This window comes from Engraulis encrasicolus, chromosome 13, assembly GCF_034702125.1.
Source record: "Engraulis encrasicolus isolate BLACKSEA-1 chromosome 13, IST_EnEncr_1.0, whole genome shotgun sequence".
Classification (NCBI taxonomy): Eukaryota; Metazoa; Chordata; class Actinopteri; order Clupeiformes; family Engraulidae; genus Engraulis; species Engraulis encrasicolus.
This window is the reverse complement of record NC_085869.1, coordinates 8,861,040-8,881,272: the sequence shown is the minus strand read 5'-3', so window position 1 is coordinate 8,881,272 and position 20,233 is coordinate 8,861,040. Positions and strand designations below refer to the sequence as shown.

General features: G+C 43.9%; 1 protein-coding gene across 1 annotated transcript in view; it reads left to right on the top strand.

Annotated features, from left to right (window-relative positions):
- Positions 1-17,413, top strand: part of LOC134461853 (myc box-dependent-interacting protein 1) — a 30,174-nt gene extending 12,761 nt beyond the window's left edge. The window contains exons 9-18 of the mRNA XM_063214693.1: positions 365-450; positions 1,688-1,763; positions 2,600-2,655; positions 5,323-5,392; positions 6,059-6,181; positions 7,746-7,841; positions 12,641-13,234; positions 15,216-15,281; positions 15,892-15,993; positions 17,003-17,413. Of these exons, the coding sequence (XP_063070763.1) occupies positions 365-450; positions 1,688-1,763; positions 2,600-2,655; positions 5,323-5,392; positions 6,059-6,181; positions 7,746-7,841; positions 12,641-13,234; positions 15,216-15,281; positions 15,892-15,993; positions 17,003-17,104 (1,371 nt within the window). The 3' untranslated portion in view covers positions 17,105-17,413. The remainder of the gene's footprint in view (positions 1-364; positions 451-1,687; positions 1,764-2,599; positions 2,656-5,322; positions 5,393-6,058; positions 6,182-7,745; positions 7,842-12,640; positions 13,235-15,215; positions 15,282-15,891; positions 15,994-17,002) is intronic.
- The last annotated feature ends 2,820 nt before the right edge of the window (positions 17,414-20,233 follow it).

Genomic DNA, 20,233 nt, shown 5'->3' with positions numbered 1-20,233 from the left:
GTCGTTGTCCTCAGTACAGTAGGATGATCAAGGTCGTTGTCCTCAGTTCAGTAGGATGATCAAGGTCGTTGTCCTCAATGGGATGATCGAGGTCGTTGTCCTCAGTTCAGTAGGATGATCAAGGTCGTTGTCCTCAGTACAGTATGATGATCAAGGTCGTTGTCCTCAGTTCAGTAGGATGATCAAGGTCGTTGTCCTCAGTTCAGTAGGATGATCAAGGTCGTTGTTTGTTGTTAATGGTCAGCTGCTCCTGTTCTGCTAAGTGTATTGCTGCTCCTTCCCAATCACTGTAATGCAGGTGTCATGTTTTCTGTGTGTGTGTGTGTGTGTGTGTGTGTGTGTGTGTGTGTGTGTGTGTCCGCAGACTGAAGATGAGCTGGAGAGAGCCCAGAAGGTGTTTGATGAGATCAATGAAGACCTTCAGGAGGAGCTGCCCTCTCTCTGGAACAGGTAACCCAGTGGTTCCCAACCTATGGGCCGGGCCCACTGGTGGGCCCTGAAGGTATTCCAAGTGAGCCTTGAAATCATTTTCCAAAAATAATAATCATATTTTGGTGTGTGTTGCTGTTGATTTATTTAAGTTTTGTTCTTAATTGGGTCAGAGGTGGGCCCCGGACATTTTTGACAATTTTGAGTGGGCCCCAAGTTGAAAAAGTTGGGAACCCCTGAGGTAACCACTATGATCACCCTTTTGGTGTAGCCAGGCTGCGATCTCCTAGTGACGCAACACCTTTGGCGTTGCAACTAGTCAGGTCAAGAGTAAGTAGGCCTACTTTCTGAGATCCCGAAAATACGGAAACTCCTTTCACTTTGTCGGGAAGCCAACAACCATAAGCAAACCAAGGGAGGCGGGTCAACCATGCCGTTTGGCAAATTTTAATTTTTATGCTCTTAGACCAAGTCTCGAAGAGATTTGAGCGTCGGTGATAATCAGGCTACTTTTGGTGTACCTAAAACCATTTTCCCATTTAACAAGACAATCATTATTTAAAGCCTGATTTGCAAGGGACTTTCATTACCTGTGGACCACTAGTAATTCTGAATAATTGTGGAGAATGTCTGAGTTCTTAGTCCCGTGCAAATGCACCATGTCCATAATTTGTGAAGTAATAATTCCACTGTGAATTTTGTGTTTTGTGTGTTTTGTGTTTTGCGAAACACAGACGTCCTGTGATAATTTTTAGTCCTGTGTGAATGCGCAGGTGTGCATTTCTGATCGCAAATGCATATCAGTGTTGTTCTGTGAGTAAGTGGAGAATACTGCTGAAATTTTGATCAAAATCATTTCGAGGGCAAGTGGTAGTCAACCTATCCTGATTACATTGAACCATAAGCAAAAATAACTGATAAGACATTATAACCGGATTTGTCGTAATTTCACACCCTCCTGTTTTGTCTCATAGCAAAACAAAACAGTAAGTTGTGAACATTTTTACATTATGATTCCTATGTAAACAGCTCGTCATTATTTTAAAACCGCATAACTAAGTTCCTCATCTGTATGGTTCACTGGAACTCTCTGCACGAATCTATTTTCTTCCTCTCCTCTCCTCTCCTCTCCTCTCCTCTCCTCTCCTCTCCTCTCCTCTCATCTCCCCTCATCTCCCCTCCTCTCCTCTCCTCTCTATTTTCTTCCTCTCCTCTCCTCTCCTCTCCTCTCCTCTCCTCTCCTCTCCTCTTCCTCTAGTCGTGTTGGTTTCTATGTGAACACGTTCCAGAGTGTGTCAGGCCTGGAGGAGAAGTTCCACAGGGAGATGGGCAAGGTGAGGACCACGTTTACACTCTTAACTTTCATTACAGTACAGTACTGTACACCACGTTTACACTCTTAACTTTCATTACAGTACAGTACCGTACACCACATTTCCACTCTTAACTTTCATTACAGTACAGTACCGTACACCACATTTCCACTCTTAACTTTCATTACAGTACAGTACCGTACACCAAGTTTACACTCTTAACTTTCATTACAGTACAGTACCGTACACCACGTTTACACTCTTAACTTTCATTACAGTACAGTACCGTACACCATGTTTACACTCTTAACTTTCATTACAGTACAGTACCGTACATCCCTATCGACCATACAGTAGCTCAGGTACAGGACTGCTGACAGCTATGGCTGGTCCCAGGACAAAGTCATTTGAAAGGGCCCCCAACCCCAATACATGCAAGGTCATGAGGCCAGAATTATGGGGGCCCCTCTCCCTGGGCCCTGGGCAACTTAGTTTTTGGCCACCCCTGTCAACCACAGCTAAGGCCGATAGCATTTCAATGCAAATGGAATGGAAGGTTACTACATCGATCACAACAACATGATATTATTGCATTTTATGTAACAGAGTAAGATTCATACATTTTATGTCATATTACACAGGCTATACATCAAAGTGTCAATCTACACTGTATTACAAAGCCAACATGCAGTAACAGCTGATTTTGTTTGGACTCAAAACTGGCTTTAAACCACCTCCTGTCTGTTGACGAAATCACTCAATCTATCACAATTCTATCACAAGTGTTATACATTTTTTGGCGAATAGACAAGTTTGGCAATTCTGTAATAAATTCATGTTTATTTCTTTCTTTGCAGCTAAACCAGAATCTGTTTGATAGATTGATTCAGCTCGAAGAGCAGGATCCGACCAGGTATGATGGCATTATTGTTTTTCTATTTTTTCATGTACTATGAGGTGGTTAATTTCTTTTACAAAGTATGGATTGCTACACAGACACATACACAATGTTAACTGTAAAAAATACAGTCATGATTATACTAGATCTTGATAATGTAATTTAAACTGAGGAAGCACAACAAACAGTACATACTACATACAGTATAGTGTACTTTGTATGTTTGATGTTTGAATGAGAGAAAATGTTAATGGGTTTGTGTGTGTGCATGTTCATGCGTTTGTGTGTATCCCATAGAGAAAGAGCAAGAATGTGTGTGTGTGTGTGTGTGTGTGTGTGTGTGTGTGTGTGTGTGTGTGTGTGTGTGTGTGTGTGTGTGTGTGTGTGTGTGTGTGTGTGTGTGTGTGTGTGTGTGTGTGTGTGTGTGTGTGTGTGTGTGTGTGTGTGTGTGTTATCAGTGCATGTACGGGTGTATGAGAAATAACGTCACAGTTCCCAAACACATGAATAATAACAACACACACCGCTCCCACAGAAAAACAGGCCGAGGAGCAAGGACAGCGCCACCTAGTGCACGGAGGTAACAGCCCTGCAGGGCTAACAGAACTCTGTGTGTGTCTTTTTCTCTCTCTCACGCTTGCACCTGTACCTGCCCTCCGCTCCTCACGGGGAGGGTCTGCTATGCTATTCTGTGCCACGTTTCGCTAGTTCTGTTTAGAAGTAGGCTACGTCTCCCTCTTGCCTTGTTTAACTTCTCTGCCGTTAGCGTGAATGTTAGCTCCACTTGGGGCAACCTGTGTGTCTGTCTCTCTTTCTGACTCACACTTGCGCAACCTATCTGCCTGAGAGGGTCGTCTATGCTACTCTGTGCTTTCGCTAAGCTAGGCTAGTTCCTCTTGTTTGACCCTTCTCTATCTTTCAGTCGTCGATTTATCACTGTGCCTTCTCTAATCCTACACCTTATTAAGTCTCATTTGTGTTCTAAATGCTAGTTACTAATATTAGCAATGCTAACCGCCGACTCTCGCTATCGTTATCTTCTGTTTGAGTGAACAAAAGGGGGGCGCCTGTTTCTCTGAAGCTTCTATGTTCTGACTTCTCAATATTTGCCTTAATTCTTGTGAGGGAAACAGGGAGCAATTTGATGCTTCACTGATAGGATTAAATAGCGTTGCTGGGATTTCACCAGCTACTCGACGTCTCTTTCTTTCATTCTATGAGACTGCACTTTGCTAAACTGCATGCAAATGTTATTGCTATCAATTTTTTGCTTATGATTATTCTCATAATATTTGTTAACTGGATCCCCCGTTTCAGCCTCAGAATTTGGCCTAGAATATCAGGAATTTGACTTGTCAATGTGAAATTGTCAGATTGTTGAGAATTCAGAGCAATGGAGCTTTGGAGAAATAACATTACAAATTCAAAGCCCTTGCTAATGTCCCTTACATTCACTTTCCAAATTAACTTTCTTGGTTGCTCTGCTTTTGTTCTCCGCTTATAGGATCATGTGGGAGAAACCCATTTTTTAGAGATTTGTTCTTCAGCTGTTATAGCATCTTTTAACTTTAGCATGTGGTCTGATCAGCTTTCATTTGCCCTCTGTATAGATCTCGCTATGACGTGATGCATACTGTGACAGATCTTTGCTAGATCCTTTACCAAGGTGATGCTTTAATTCTTCTGTGAGGCTTAAATTGGGTTTGGCCATGTTTGGCGTTGTTTAGTCATTTGAAGAGATTGGGATTACACTGCTAGGGTGTCGTATGTCAAGGTCAAGAAGTGATCATTGTGTTGGATGGTAGTTTTGGAGCACCAGTGGTATGTTTCAAACATCTTGGATTTCCTGGATTGAGCTTGGGACGCACATCTTGAATCTGGATACAGGGACATGTCTTGACCTGAATTAAAAGTCAGACGTTTCAGCAGTGTGAAGTCAGAAGTTCGAATATAGCCACTATTCTTGTTGCTTGTCACTGTCTTGCCTTGCCTCGTTGGTTTGATGTGTTTGTATGTACGTATATATCTTTGTCTTCGTCTGTCTGCAACTATAGTCCAAAAGGGCTGAATGAGTGCCCACATGTCTTGTCTCGTGTTAGGGGCAGAGGACGTATTGTTTGTGAATGTGGGTCCATCTTCTATGATCTGCAGTGTGCATGATTAAGTCTACCGGAAGACTGAACGTAGTGTGTGTGTGTGTGTGTGTGTGTGTGTGTGTGTGTGTGTGTGTGTGTGTGTGTGTGTGTGTGTGTGTGTGTGTGTGTGTGTGTGTGTGTGTGTGTGTGTGTGTGTGTGTCTGATACGCCTGTCAACTAGAAGTGGTGCTTTGTCTTCCAAAAGGAGATGCTTTTCTGCATGCCGGTTCTTTCCTAGCATTGTAGTGACCTACAGAGAGAGTTTGCAATGGATGCACAGTTGTGGTGGAAACGCATACAGTATGACCTGGAGAGGCAAGCATGACTTTACCGGGTCACTGTGGGCTAGGAGCAACATGAGTCTCAAGCTAATGTCCTGCTCCGCCTGTTCGTTTTTCTTTTCCCTCTCTCTTTTTCTCTCTCTCTCCCTCCCCCTCCCTCTCTCTCCCCTTTCCCTTCTCTCTTCTCTCTCTTCTCTCTCTCTCTCTCTCTCTCTCTCTCTCTCTCTCTCTCTCTCTCTCTCTCTCTCTCTCTCCTTCATATGCAGTGGGCCAGATGGAGCTAATCATACTTTGGGCGTTGGCGGACCTCCTCCCATTCCCAAGTCTCCATCTAAGGTAGGTGCATGGCTTCCTCATTTTGTTGTTTAATGAGCGGACAAGGAAGTGCTGAGGTGTTATAAGCTACTGAAAATGACAAAAGACCATCCCCATGGATTGGCAATATCATTGTTTGAAGTAAATCCAAATTGTTGGTGTGACATAGTTTGTATGAGACACTTGAACTTATCAAACGGGGAGTCTATCTTACTGTGTATGGTGTAATGGTTAAGGCATTGGACAATAAATCACAGGTTGCAGGTTCAGTCCCCATCCTTACCAACCTCTTCCTCCCTCCATGGCGGTAGTGCCCTTGTACTGCTCCACGGGCTGCAACCAATACCCTGTAACAGGGCTCTATATTAACACCAGTCAACCAGCCAAATGCTGGTGAAATTTAAATTTAGCTGGTAAAAATGCTAACTTACCCATCACTTTGACCCCTTACTGTGTTCGGCTAGTACGATTAACCCATTTGGCTGATGATGACAAAGGTTCATTTAGACCCTTGCCCTGTAATATCTGTAAGTTGCTTTGGATAAAAGTGTCAGCCAAGTGTGATGTCATGTAATGTGGGGCAGCCGTGGTTTAGTGATTAGTAAATGATAACTGTAAATGGTTTAGAATAAAATGAAAACGTCAGCTAAGTGTGATATCATGTCATGTGTTTCCTTTTGCCCGTAGCTGAGGCCTACAGTGCCGCCGCCTCCCAAAGTCACCCCGTCTCAGGAGATGAAGACTGAGAACATCCTCAACCTGTTTGACGAGGCCAACACGCCAAACATCAGCATAACCTCGCCCACCGAGGTCAGTGCCCACCTACGTTATCTACCTACCTACCTGCCCAGCATTCACCCAGTCCGCTCCTCTGGCCCACCCATTGAACTGCGTTGTTTTCCCCTCCGAATCTTCCACCCGTGGTCGTGTGGTGCCAATCACTGCCAGTCATTTGGCATATTGATTAGCCAACGTGGGAGTCGAAAACAAGCAATTTCATGGGCGGGCCCAGAGTTGCCGACTGGGTCTATTAGGTCCCCTATACCTTTGGTGTCACCACAACATCCCCATCCAAACACCTCCACCCTCATCCCCACCCAAGTGTACCCCAACCCAGTCTCCTGGGTCACTTTCAAGTCTATATATTCAAAGGGAAAGACACAGTGAATGCAATGTGAAAATTGTCCCCAAGAAGATATTTTAGAGAAGCTCTGTTTGGTTCTTTTCTTTGCTTCTGTTTTGGAAAACAACTTTGGGAGAAACCATTTTAGATTGTTTTGGAACGTTAGTGTCACATATACTGTATATGTTGTGGGGAAACAAAGCTACAAAACAACTATCTATCTAAACAACTTTGAAACGTACTTACCATAGGTTGAAGTCATCGTATAAACAGGACTGTTAAAAGGCATTACGTAGTGGAATTAGTTAAAAAGTATTAAATGTTTTGATCAATGAACATTACTGTGTAGCATTTGGCATAGCATACTTGGGGGATCGGTTTAGGAAAAGGGGTAGGCATTGAAAGCATAGATAGACTTCACAGTGACCAGGTTTTATCACCCAAAGCCGTGTTTTATTTTGCCTTTTTTCCTCCATTGTGAAGTTTTGGTGACGTGAAGCAGGCGACCCTGTTCCTGGTATGTGTGGTTGTGTTCTGGTTTAATCTCAGCAAAAGATTAAAGACGTTTACAAATTCAGTGAGTTTGTTAACATGATACTCCAGTGTAAAATGAAATGGGTGTTGGAAAACTGCACTAACCTGTTACATTTTGTATTTAAACCATGAAAGCTAATTTTACATGTAAAAGTAACTATTTCCCCAGATTATGTCATAAACTGTCAATACCTACAGTGGATTAAGACAGCAGGATGGTCTGAAGTATTATTTAGTCATATTAGCATTTTGTATGTGTGTAGGGATATGACAGAGAGAGAGAGAGAGAGAGAGAGAGAGAGAGAGAGAGAGAGAGAGAGAGAGAGAGAGAGAGAGAGAGAGAGAGAGAGAGAGAGAGAGAGAGAGAGAGAGAGAGAGAGAGTTGGTCAAGGTGGATTATAACATGGTTTTTTTTATTAGTCTCTGTCTTTAACAAAAATATAACATAGATAGAAATCATTATGTCTTATTTATACAGAGGAAAAAAACATTCATTTTGCATGGATATCATGGTTTAACAGTCGCAATCTCTCAAACCAGAAATACCAAACTGAATTACAAACTGGTTAATCAAAGGACGCTGAGTAAACATTAGTGTACTGTATGTACACATTAACCTAAAAACGGACACACACACCAGCTGTCCCTGCAGTGTTCTGTGGCCCCAGTTTGTCCCTGTGTGTATGAGTGTATGTGATGTCTCCCCCTGGTGGCCAGTTCGATGCGCGCGGTAACGGCAACCTGCTGGATATGGACCTGGACTCTTTCCCCACTATCAGCACAGGAGTACCGGCCGCTAACGCAGCCGCCAAGGTGTGTGTCTGTGAGTGTGCGTGTGCGTGTGTGTATGTGTGTGTGTGTGTGTGTCTGTGTGTCTGTGTGTGTGTGCGCGTGCGATGGTGTGTGATGGTATGGTGTGCATGCATGTGCATGGGAGGCAAACAGGCTGAGAGAAAGATGGACATTGGAAAAAATAAATAAGCGTGTGTGTGTGTGTGTGTGTGTGTGTGCCTGCGTGCGTGTGTATGCCTGATGCAAGCCCAGCAACGGATGTAGCTACCATCTGCCGATGAATAAATAGCATGCCAGAGGTATTACACACACTCCACTACTATGTGTGTGAGGCAGAGAGAGAGAGAGAGAGAGAGAGAGAGAGAGAGAGAGAGAGAGAGAGAGGGAGAGAGAGAGAACGAGAGAGAAAGGGAGAGCGAAAGAGAGAGAGAAAGAGGGAGAGAGAGAGAGAGAGAGAGAGAGAGAGAGAGAGAGAGAGAGAGAGAGAGAGAGAGGCAGAGAACCAGGAAGGAAGCGCATGACTCCAACAGAGAGACACACTTGTACCCCTCAGGCAAGAGCAGACTCTGGAGCAGACACTCCCTACTAGACTCAGCAGAAATGAAGGCCTTCAATCTTAAAGAGGCACTAGGTAGGATGACGTCATTTGTGCGCTGCCCGTGGTATGCCTGTGTCAAAATCTACACCGTAATGAAAAAATGCTGTTCAAATAAACTCGCTGTGAGACTATTTTTCATCCCGGAATGACAGCAGTTGATACAAATCTGAATACGGTATGTAAAGCGATGTTTTCAAATGATCGTTTCCCACGACACTCCCTCGGACCGCACTGCCAAAACTTGCATGTGGGGTTTTCTGACAGCGGACCGTGGATGTGATCACGACAGCCATCGTTCACTTACTAAAGACTAGCATAAGCGTCGGCTGACTCGGGACGGTGATTAATTAAACTTTTAATCCTACCTGGAGCCCCTTTAAGGGATTTTATTTATTTATTCTCGTTTCTGTGATTCATCAACTTCCATGTGGATGAATGGCTCCTCCGAATTCACTCCAAAGGTCTGGCCCCCTGTTTCTTGAAAGCATCGCTGCTAACCCGTTAGCAACTGGTTGCATTGCAACCAATGCCTCTTTTCCACTGCCAGTTCGACACAGCACGACTTGGCCGTAAATCTTTGCTTTTCTTTTGGGCACGACACAGCTCAATCGAAGAGGAAAAAGTGCCGGCCGAGTCCAGCTCTGTCGAGCTGTAGGCCGACCAGAATACTGGCAGTGGAAAAGAGGCACGAGTAAGTTGCTAACGCTGTTGTCGAGAAATGCACCCCAGATCTGTCTTGGATATGACTTGTGTACATCTCATCCTCTTCTCATTTAGTTCACCTGGAGCTCTGTTCAGCTCTGGCTTCTTGATGTCTTGATGTACCTACTTTCAACTCAGGGGTGCGTTTCTCGAAAGTGTTAGCCTCGCCTGTTTGCAACTTTGGTAGTTCTGAATAGGAAATTGCATTGCAAACAGCAAAGTAGTCAATAGTAGCTAATGTAGCAACTCTGGTTTCAAGAAATGCACCCCAGAGCTGGCTTGTATGACACTAAGATCTATATTTATTCATGGTTAAGATCTGGCTTGCATACGTGTGTGCCACATCAAGCTAAGATCCAGACGAAGCACAGTTCAGATGTGACTTGAATACATGTTGTATCTAGTAGACCTAAAAGGAACAACCATGGGGCAGTCAAGAAAACATGGTGCAAAATCAATGTCTTCTACTGCACAGTCGCGGATTATATTGTTTCATTCATGTGTGCACATGTCTGATTTAAGTACACAGCTAAGCTCCACAGTTGCTCTAGATAACTCCAGCTCTCGCTCTGCTCCAGAGTCAGCTGTTATCTGGGTCACTCCCATCGTCTGTCTGCTGCCCTTACCACCTCTTACGTCTCGACACTCCCTTGTTCATTCTTCTCCTTATTTATTCTTGCCTTTTTCTACTCTCCAGGACCAAAACTGGGACACTTGGGAGGTAAGGTGTTTTCCTTTTTTGTTCTTGATTTTTACGCTTGTTTAACATGTTTAATTAATGCCTGTTGCTGTTTGAATGCCTTATCAGTCTGAAGGGTGGTAAGTCTAAACACTTCTGCAATTCTTATGTCCTCTTAGAATGGCATGACAGAGGCAGAAAAAGAAAATGTTTTTCTTGTTGATACTGTTGATGTCTTGTCTCATTGTGCGTTTCAGTGTTTTCCAGATGGGATTTTTTTCTTTGACTTTTTATTTTTATTTTGCATTAGGCATTTGATTGTGTACTAGGCTTGCAATGCAATATCTGGAAACAATGGTGAACATGCAGCATATTAATAACCTCCTATAGCCCGATTCGCACGGGATAAATATTACCTATGGACGCCTGGTAATTCACAATTACCCCCGGACCTCCATGATTTCTCGGGGCGCACTCGGACGTTGAAGGGGGTGCAGACGGCACGCCTATGTGAAATTACCCCAGGACGTCTATGTTTCGCCGAAATACAGTAGGTAATTCCTGGCGGAATTATTACCTCACAAATTGCGGACATGGCACATTCGCACAGGACTAAGAACTCAGATATTCTCCGTAATTATTCCGAATTACCGGGGGTCCATAGGTAATAAAAGTCCCGTCCGAATCGGGCTTATGGCTACATTCAATAATGACTATGTGTGGCAATGTGTTCGTGATTTATGTTTATTCACGTATTCTACAGCAGGTATGATGGTATTAGTATGATCTACTAAATACAATAGGTTGCATCATGTTAGCCTGCCTATGGCAACTACAAAGCTCTACAGTTGTAGTCTGGCCAATGTACTGCAGTTTAAACCAAATTCTCATGGGGTGGGTTTACACTGCATGAAATAAAATGCAAGAAATAATCAAACCAGTCCTTCCTCTCACTTAGCAGTCAGCTGGGTGCATAGAAGAATTAGCCTTGAAGCCAATAGAAATCCTAAAATGTATTTGGCTCTCAACCCTGTAAAAAACTGAAATATCACATAGCAGCATTTCAGGACGTATGGGCTGGCCCAGACTAGCATTTTGTTCCTGCAAGCCATTCAAAAATATACTATACCATAGAAAGATGTAAAAGATTAAGACTTACTTTTTCCTTAATCATCGAACGCCATAACAGATTATTCCTGGTGTAGTTTAATGTGTGGTCTGCATTTATATTGGGGGTATACCATATGCACAGACCAAGTAGCCTACCCACAGCATCCTGCTTCAATCCTCATGTCAAGTTGGAGGCATACCGAATGGTCATCAATAAACTATACACTGGCATATCTTGTTTTAGACTCTCTGGTGCTCTGCCATATTTCCTGACTAGAGCATAGTGACACTTGATGGTATTTGTTTGCTAAATGGGCTTTTTAATGATTTCTTTAGCAAAGACCATTGATCCTTGGTGGTATACATAGATAGTATGTGTCTTTACTGAAAGGAAGTGGGATTTGATACTTCGGTTGACATGTTTACTTAATCAACCGCAATGGTACTTGACTGTTTGGATGTGTATTTCGTAGGGCTGGGACTTGATTAAAAAATTTAATCACTCACATTAACTAGAGGCTTTGAAATTAGTCAATCAAAATGAATCACATTTTAATCGCATATAAATATCTGACTTGAGACAGTCATTTTTTTCACATGGATTTTGAATATTGACAAGACATGAGCTTAATCAACAAAACAATGCTCATTTTTTCAGTATGAGTTAGATCTTTGAGTGGCATGTGGCATGTGCCAGTGACATGCGGAAGTGGTGTCATTGACATGCTATTATAAAACACATTTTTCCACTAACAGGTTAGGTTTAGGAATGAGTTTTGGTTTAGGCACAGTGCGGCATGTTTATAGGTTGGTGTACACACCGTTTTCACTGACAGGTTAGGTTTAGGAATGAGTTTGGTTTAGGCACAGTTCAACATCGACATGCGGAAGTGGCATCACTGGCATGCAACTATAAAACACATTTTTCCACTGACAGGTTAGGTTTAGGAATTAGTTTAGGTTTAGGCACAGTTCGGTTGGTTTACACACATTTTTTCAGTGACAGGTTAGGTTTAGGAATAAGTTTAGGGTTAGGCACAGTTTGACATCGTAGTAGCCACTGTAACCATAGTAACCAACGTGACATGCCAACCGTGACGGCGCTTGACATGCCCCTTAACTGTTGTAATTACAGACCTAGAATACATAAATAATTAAAAAATAATACTTTTTATTAATACATATTTTTACACTTATTGATAATAATTAGTATAAGTCTGTGGTTAATATAAAATCAATGGACATGTCACTGCGGCACTTCCGCATGTCACTGACACATGCCACATGCCACTCAAAGATCTAGCCTAACCCCCTCTCCATTTTTTTTCAATGTGGTCAAATTAATCCAGCCCTGGTACTGAAGACCACTGATACTTGATTGTAAATGATCTTTACTGAATCACAGTGACACTTAATGGTAGTCTTCAAATACTTATGTGATTCTTGATGCTATGGCTCACATGTTTCGTCTCTCACACTCTTACTGCTTCTCCCAATCTGGATCCAACATCACCACATCCCCCCACCTCCGGCTTTTGTGCGCCCCCCGTTTTCATCATCGTCCATACACACATCTTTTCTTTTGACCCAACCCTTAATCTGAAACTGCCCCCATTCACTGCCCTCTTCCTCCCTCCCCCAATCTCGCAAAAATTCGCCACCACCTACACCCCACCTTAAACCTATCCCCCACAAACCACCAAATTCCCAAACCCCCACCCCCCCTTGTAGCAAGACGAGGCCCCAGAGCAGCCCACTGCTGCTGCCGCCGCTGCCGCTTCTGTGGACCCGACTAACCCAGACTGGGGCGACGACCCCACAAAGCCCAACTGGGGCGACGACCCGACCAAGCCGAACTGGGGCGACGATCCGACCAAGCCCAACTGGGGCGACGATGACGACGAGCAGCCGGCAGTGGCGGCAGCCCCCCCGGCGGTGTACGACCACACCCAGCCAGACTGGGGTGCGGAGGAGGAGGCCGAGGACCCCACCAAGCCCAAGTGGGAGGAAGAGGAGCCTGCTGCAGACAAACCACCAAGTGATGAGGACATTGCAGCTGCTGCTGCTGCTGCTGATACTGATGCTGATGCTGCAGTTTCGCCCACGGATGCTGATGTTGTTGCCACTGGAGACGAGGAAGTTGGTGCTGATGCTGGCGACAGTGGCGAGGTTGCCGCTGCAGAGGAAGAAGAAAAAGCTGGAACCCCACCTGACGCCACGGCAACCGACGATGCCACCGCTGAGCCGGTCCAGGAAGACGGGGAACAGGTAACCATCGGCAACGGACCGGCAGCTGCGACTGCGGCTCTGGCTGCTGTGGTCGTGGTAACAGTAGCTGCACTCCACTCCGCTCCGTCTCATTGGTGGACAGAGGGTGCAGAGGCTGGGCATGCTCTATTAACCGCATGGCATCGTCGGGCTGGGCCAATCACCAAACCCTCCCCTACCCCCCGTGTGGCGATGCTTGGCATGGGACAACGGCAGAGACCACGGACGCCGGGTTCTCCTGCCCTCCCGGGGTTGGGAGTGGGAGCAGGAGGGGTGGGGTGGTGTGGGGGCCAAGGTGGCTGGGTGGGGTGGGGTGGGGTGGGGCGTTCGCTCTTAAAGAAAGGCTCTTGAACTTGCCCCTGTTTGAGGTTTACCTTTGAATGGTTGATCACCAATGCCCACAGTCTTTAGAAAGAATCTAGATTTGCATTAATTGAAAACTGATTTGCATATACTTGCTAGCATCATGTCAGCATCCAGACACACCTACTGGAAACATCTCTCCCATCGATTACAATCAATTTGATATGTTATTATCATCATCAATTAATATGTGGAATAAAAATCAGATCACAGTATCTCCAACCATTACATTGCTATGATTCCCTTTGTGGTTTTCTCGAGCTCTAAAGTGGTCACACCCTGTTAGTGGGCTACCAAAGGAACTCTACTCATCTCAAAGACCGAAGCCAAAAGCTCTCCAATGGGGACAAATCAAGACCCTTTGATCTTTAAGATTCGGGAGTCTCTGCTGCCGTATTGTAGATCATTGTGTTTGGTAGTTTTTTTATTCCCCCCCCCTTTTAAGTTGACAAACTAACCCCTTGGGAAAAGGGACGATGCTCATTGCTCGCTCGATGCGGTGGGATTTAGGCATGCTGTGGTGCCAATGCCTAAACAAACACTCAGTGTTTTTGCACACATACAGTACTGCACTGTACAGAGCCACTACTTTGGCCTTCGACTGACCCCGCAAGAGTCCAAAGTGTGAGCGCGGCCGGTCAGCAGCCCTAAATGTGATGTGTGCAAAAAGGTCTGGATGTCTCGTACTGTGTCTGTGTTCGTGCCGTAGTAGTCCTGCAGGCCAGTCAGAATCTGGTCCAGTGTTTTCTTCACCCCATCCCTACAAACTGACTCTCTTTCTTTCTGTTTTCTTTCACCTTTTCTCTTGTTTTCTCTGTTTATTGCTTTCCCTCTTTCTTTCTTGGCCTTGCTCTCTCTTTATATCTGTATACCCATCTCCCTTTCCCTCTCTCACAAGCTGACACACACACACACACACACACACACACACACACACACACACACACACACACACACACACACACACACACACACACACACACACACACACACACACACACGCACATACACACACACACACACACACGCTAAGTCTGTGTTCCATGTTTAGCAGGCTGCGGCTACAGAGAGTGCAGAACCCGCTGCCACTTCGGAGGCTCCTGCAGCAGAGGCTGTGAGTATTGACACTCCTATTATCATCTTCTTAGCATAATAATATGTACGATATGGCATGTAATCAAGAGAGCTATTCACTCCTGACATCCCAGAAACTTTGCTGAAGAGGGGCAGTTTTGTAAAGACGAGGGAGACAAGATGAATCCAGATTGTTTTGTTAATCTGATCTGCAACTACAGGAAACTTCTGGGCAAGGTTATTGCGACTAACTGCAGGTTAAAACCTATTGAATGCAAGGGTGTACTTACGTATGCCTCGCTGTCCTGTGAATGTTTACATCGTGTGACCAATAAAAATATGATAATATGTAAATGTTTGGGTGGAATTAGTCAAAGCAGACTCTGCTGATTGTTCCTTCTTGTGATTTCTGGGAAGATCAGACCATGTTTTATGACTGTTTTTGACAGAAACAGAACTTTTTTCTATGACTGTATTGTAAGATTTGCAGCTAAAAATGTCTATTTCTGGAAGTTTAAAATGAATGGGCAGCATTCATATTTGAAAGACGCTGCTAAAACATATCATGCAGTGAACCTTTAAGTGTGCTTCTTCTCCTTAGGCTCAGCCAGTAGCAGCTGCAGAGACCTCGGACGCTGTCGAGATGCCTCCTGGGTTCATCTTTAAGGTAGGGATGCACAGATACACATTTTTTCACTTCCGATCCAATCCCATTATCTAAATTTGGATATCTGCCAATACCGATACTACTCCGATCCAATACCAAAATCACATATTTTGCATGGGTTTCAACTTGAGGTACGCCCAAGCTGACTATTTGGTCAGAAAAGGGAGTCCGAAGAACAGGAAATCAATTAATAAGCAAAAAGTAACAAGTAAAAAAGTAACGATCCCATCCTGAAAACTAATATGGAAGTGTTATGATTTCAAATTAACATTGGACCTGACTCAATATCTGTATCAGGAAATTTCCCATATTTTTTTTGCTCTCGTAAACTACCGGAGAACTGTGCTGCCACGAGAATGAGGAAGTAGCAAGATCACAGCGCCTTTTCTCTGTGACCTTCGTGACCGTCTGAAGCGTAGTCAGGATTTTCTCGAGGCGCGCGACGACGGTTGCAGAGCCTCTGCGCGGGGGGCGTGGTCGCGCACAAATGGTTGCACAGGCTCTGCAACCGCCAGCGTCAATAAGTATAAATTGGCCTTTACACATTTTACTGTGTATGAGTGAATAATAAGCTGTATTTGTGTTTTTGTGCTTCAATCTGGTTCCCCAGGTGCAGACCATGCACGATTATAATGCCAACGACACGGATGAGCTGGAGCTGAAGGCAGGAGATGTTGTGCTGGTGATGACCTACGACAACCCTGACGAACAGGTCAGACACTACGCAATACTGTACCACAGTCAAGGACGCTGACAGCTTTGGCCGGGCCCAGGTCAAAGTCACCCTACCCTACCCTATTTAATCCATTGACGCTAGATGTTGCGTTGCGCAACATTGACCCTGGCGCCTGCAGCTGTATAACGCAACATTCAGGCTCATGAGATTTGTGATATTTAATTAAAGATGTTGGCATGTTAGCGCTTAATTAACACATTATAACGCAAGATGGGTGTCTTAGCGTTTAAAATGCAACTAATCTTGTGTTTTTATGTGCTTCAGAGGCTGAGATATATGGGTTTGTAAAGGCTGACAGTAACTTTTCCCAAAAAGGGGTTTGGCAATTAGCACCCATTTCTGCAGGTGCTTCAGGCGTCAATGGGTTAGTATAATGCCCTGTGTACATCGGGCGCTACCTACGCGACCCAGGTAGCTGGGGTGGTTGAAGAAGTTTCGCCATGAATTCGTTTTATTCGCTGCACTGACATGTTTGATTCAGCTAAGCACATAACGGCTCTGTCTTGACAGCCTGGGACATTCCTCGATATGAATGTTCCAATTGGTTTTCGCCGAAGCGCATCATAGCGAATTCGCTTAAGATTAGCTTGAGTTTAATCTGCAAAATTCGCCCTGGTCGCTCAAGAAGCTTCGCTCTTGGCGAATTCGCTCTGGTAGCTTTATAGCCTTCCCTCCATAGAGAAACAATGACTTCCCCCGCGCAGGTCGCTTAGTTCGCCTCCGATGTACACAGGGCACAAGGGGGACCCAATTCTGTAGCCCCCCGTATCCCTAGGCCTGACCCAAATGACCCCCCTGTCAGCTTCCCTGGCCACAGTATATAATCTGGTATACCTCAGTCAGTGTATTATCACTTAAGTAACGACTTAAACTGTAACGAAAATAACGGAGGTTCGTACTTACATTTTATAGAGGAGACCTCACAGTATCAAATCTTAATTGGTCTGTGCGTGTGCGTGTGCGTGTGTGTACTGTGTGTCTTCAGGATGACGGTTGGCTAATGGGCGTTAAAGAGTCGGAGTGGCAGAAGACCAAAGAGCTGACCACCAAAGGAGTGTTCCCCGAGAACTTCACCCAGAGACTCTGAGCGAACCTAAGTCCCATTGGCCAACACCCCATTCCACAGTGACCATGACAGCCCGCAAGCAGAGCAGACGTCACATGCTCACACACATCTCCAGACATCTTACACTCCGGCTGTCTAGCTGCGAGACACACCTTGGACACACACACCATCAAGCTGCTGTCCCCACGTTGCAGCATCTCCTCTGTGATAAATAATCATCTACACTACCCCCAGCAAACACTCGGATTCAGATGACATCATCTGAGATTATTCATGTTTTGGCCTCGTTTGTATTGCGCCTACAGTACATCCACTGATTCATTGTAGTCTGGCACCAGTAGCATATTTCTTAAGAATTGATTGGTTCCTTGGTTGATTGATTTCTAAATTGCTACATTGATTGATTGATTGATTGATTGATTGATTGATTGATTGATTGATTGATTGATTGATTGATTGATTGATTGATTGATTGATTCAAGGTGGAACATTCACACCTAATCCTCCATATACATCTCCATCATCTCCAGGGGCCTTTTGTATTGTTTGCTGTTGTCTGCTTGCTGCCTGAAATATCCACATGGCCCTCGTGTGAGTCTTTGTCTGTGGCCAGCCAGTAAGTTGCGCAGTGAGATCTGCCGTACGGCAAACTAAAGCATTAATGATCCCATTCCTGAGTCCATGCCTCTCAGAGGAGATGGAGTGGAGATAGTGTCACAGTGTCAGGTCAGAGGCAGGCGTTCAGGAAGTAAACATCCTGACACACAGTATGATCACTGTGTTGTTGACTACAAGTTCAGAAGTGAACCAGGTTACGTTAAGAGGTAAATCACCTAAGAGAAGAGCCTGGATTGAGCAGGGATCTTGAGAAAATGAAGATTCCCGGCTCTTCTATTAGATGATTTACCTCTCAACTTGACCTGGTTTATTCCTGAGCCAGCCTTTTAGTATAGGTCCAGGATCTCCACAGGAATGAATGGAAGGAACAGTTGGAAAGGCTTTTGCTTTGTCAATACCGTTTGCAGTGTCCGTTTATGACTGATGATAATACTCCTATTGATAATATTGGGGCTGTTGGGATACTACCACTTTGACCTTTCCATGCATTTGCAGAGTTGCACGGGTGTAAGTGATGTGATAATATATTTAGTGTAAACCCTTCGTCGTTCTAACCGTTCTAAGACTATTCAGTACACTTGAAACCTCTCCCAATACCTGGTGGCTGTGCGATTTAGAGTTACAATATATTTATTTACTGATTAATTGATTTATTTATTTACTATGTATGTATTTACTTTGTGGTTATTTATTTTGTATTTTTAGACGATTGGAACAGAGCCCCATACCACACTCACTATCCTCTATGCTACATTCCACTATGTGTGTGTGTTTGTGTGTGTGCACGCACGCGTGTGTTGTGTGTTCTGTGTAAGAAGCACGCACCTATAAAGAGATGTATTTATGCAATACCGTCAATGACACGAGTTGTGCATGCTGGCTGTGTTCCCATGTGCAGTGCACATCTGTGAGGAGCACAGAGAAACCATATGTGTGTGCTTGCGTGCGTGTGTGGGTGTATGCGCGTGTGTGCGGACTACATGTGTTTGTACTGTTAAACTATTAATCACATTTAACTGAATTTCAAATGTTACTCTAGACATACCGACTTACGCATTGCAATCAACTCTGTTCTGTTTGTTTGTGTTTACTTTCCGTTATGGGCATCGTAATAGTTATTTTTATTATTTTTCTACACCATGCATGTCTGAGTTGTATTGTATAGATATTAGTATCGATGAAATCTTAGCAGGTAATCCATTTCAATGTGCCATGACAAAGTCCATTATGCTAGAATCTGACCGGCAGTTAAGACTTATTTTGTTTGTTTGTTAGTTCTATTTTGTTTTGAAACTGTATTTCCTGCTCATACCAATACTACCCAGCAAAATGACGAGTGTCGAATTGACTGCCACATAATTGATTTATAGATTTTGATGATTGATATTATAGACTGACCCTCCTCAGAGTAAAATGAAGACTGTCGAAAGGTCAAAATGAAAGGTCGACTCTGAATTCTCTTCAGATCCAAAAGTGTAAAAAATAATCTCCCTCTCAATGTCAATGCTGAATTTTTAACAGTGTAGCTTTGGCGCGTGGATCTTTATACTTCTCTTTTGATATCGTCTTCCCTGTGATTGGCAAGGGAACCACTTACTAAGTTTGCATGATTTTGTCGTTTTTCTTTTCGAAACGTTTTACTTGTTTCATTTCATTTTGTGTTCATTGCCCCCCCCACCAGGAAGCATTTTAATTATTGAAACAATTAAACACCACTTACTAGGCTATGAGCTGGTACAGTGTGTGTGTGTGTGTGTGTGTGTGTGTGTGTGTGTGTGTGTGTGTGTGTGTGTGTGTGTGTGTGTGTGTGTGTGTGTGTGTGTGTGTGTCTGTTTTACGGTGTGTATGGATGTGTGCGTGCTTGGTTTTCTATCAACCATGTTGAGCTACTTAAATCAGGTGTGGCACTGCTCGGATGGTGATAAGCAAAGATTCTAGAGTCCTCTGGTCTAGATTCTAGAACCTTTGGTAATAATCTCCTAGAGGATGCTCAGCAATCACTTGGATTATTTAATCTGAAAGAGGAAGTATACAGTGATCGACTGACCATAGCATTCAGGCTGCTCAGTTAGCTAGCTCATAGCTAGGCTGATTTTTTGTTATAGCTGTACAGCACTAATATACAAAGAGTGGTGGGTCCAATTTAATGAGAGATTGAACTGCTTCGATTCAACTACTTTGAATGACTGAAGATATACTAACATTGCCAATAATAGCTGTAAGCAGTAACAACCTGAATTGCTATATCTAATAAAATGCTGAATCTGTCCTATGTTGGCACAATGTTACTGTGCCAGCCGATCGTATGCCTCGCCTCTGGGCAGAACAGACTAACATCTTCAAAAGTATACTATAGTATATCCAGTAGGAAAAAAATCTTGATTCAGTGAAAAAAAAAAACTTTCTTTCCTCGCTGGTGTTATCGTGTTGGTCCATTGTGAACTGTGAAATTGGTGTCATTTGTTAGAGATTATATGTGTATATAGTATAAATCAGATCAGTATAGAAATCATATCTCTGTGTACATATCTA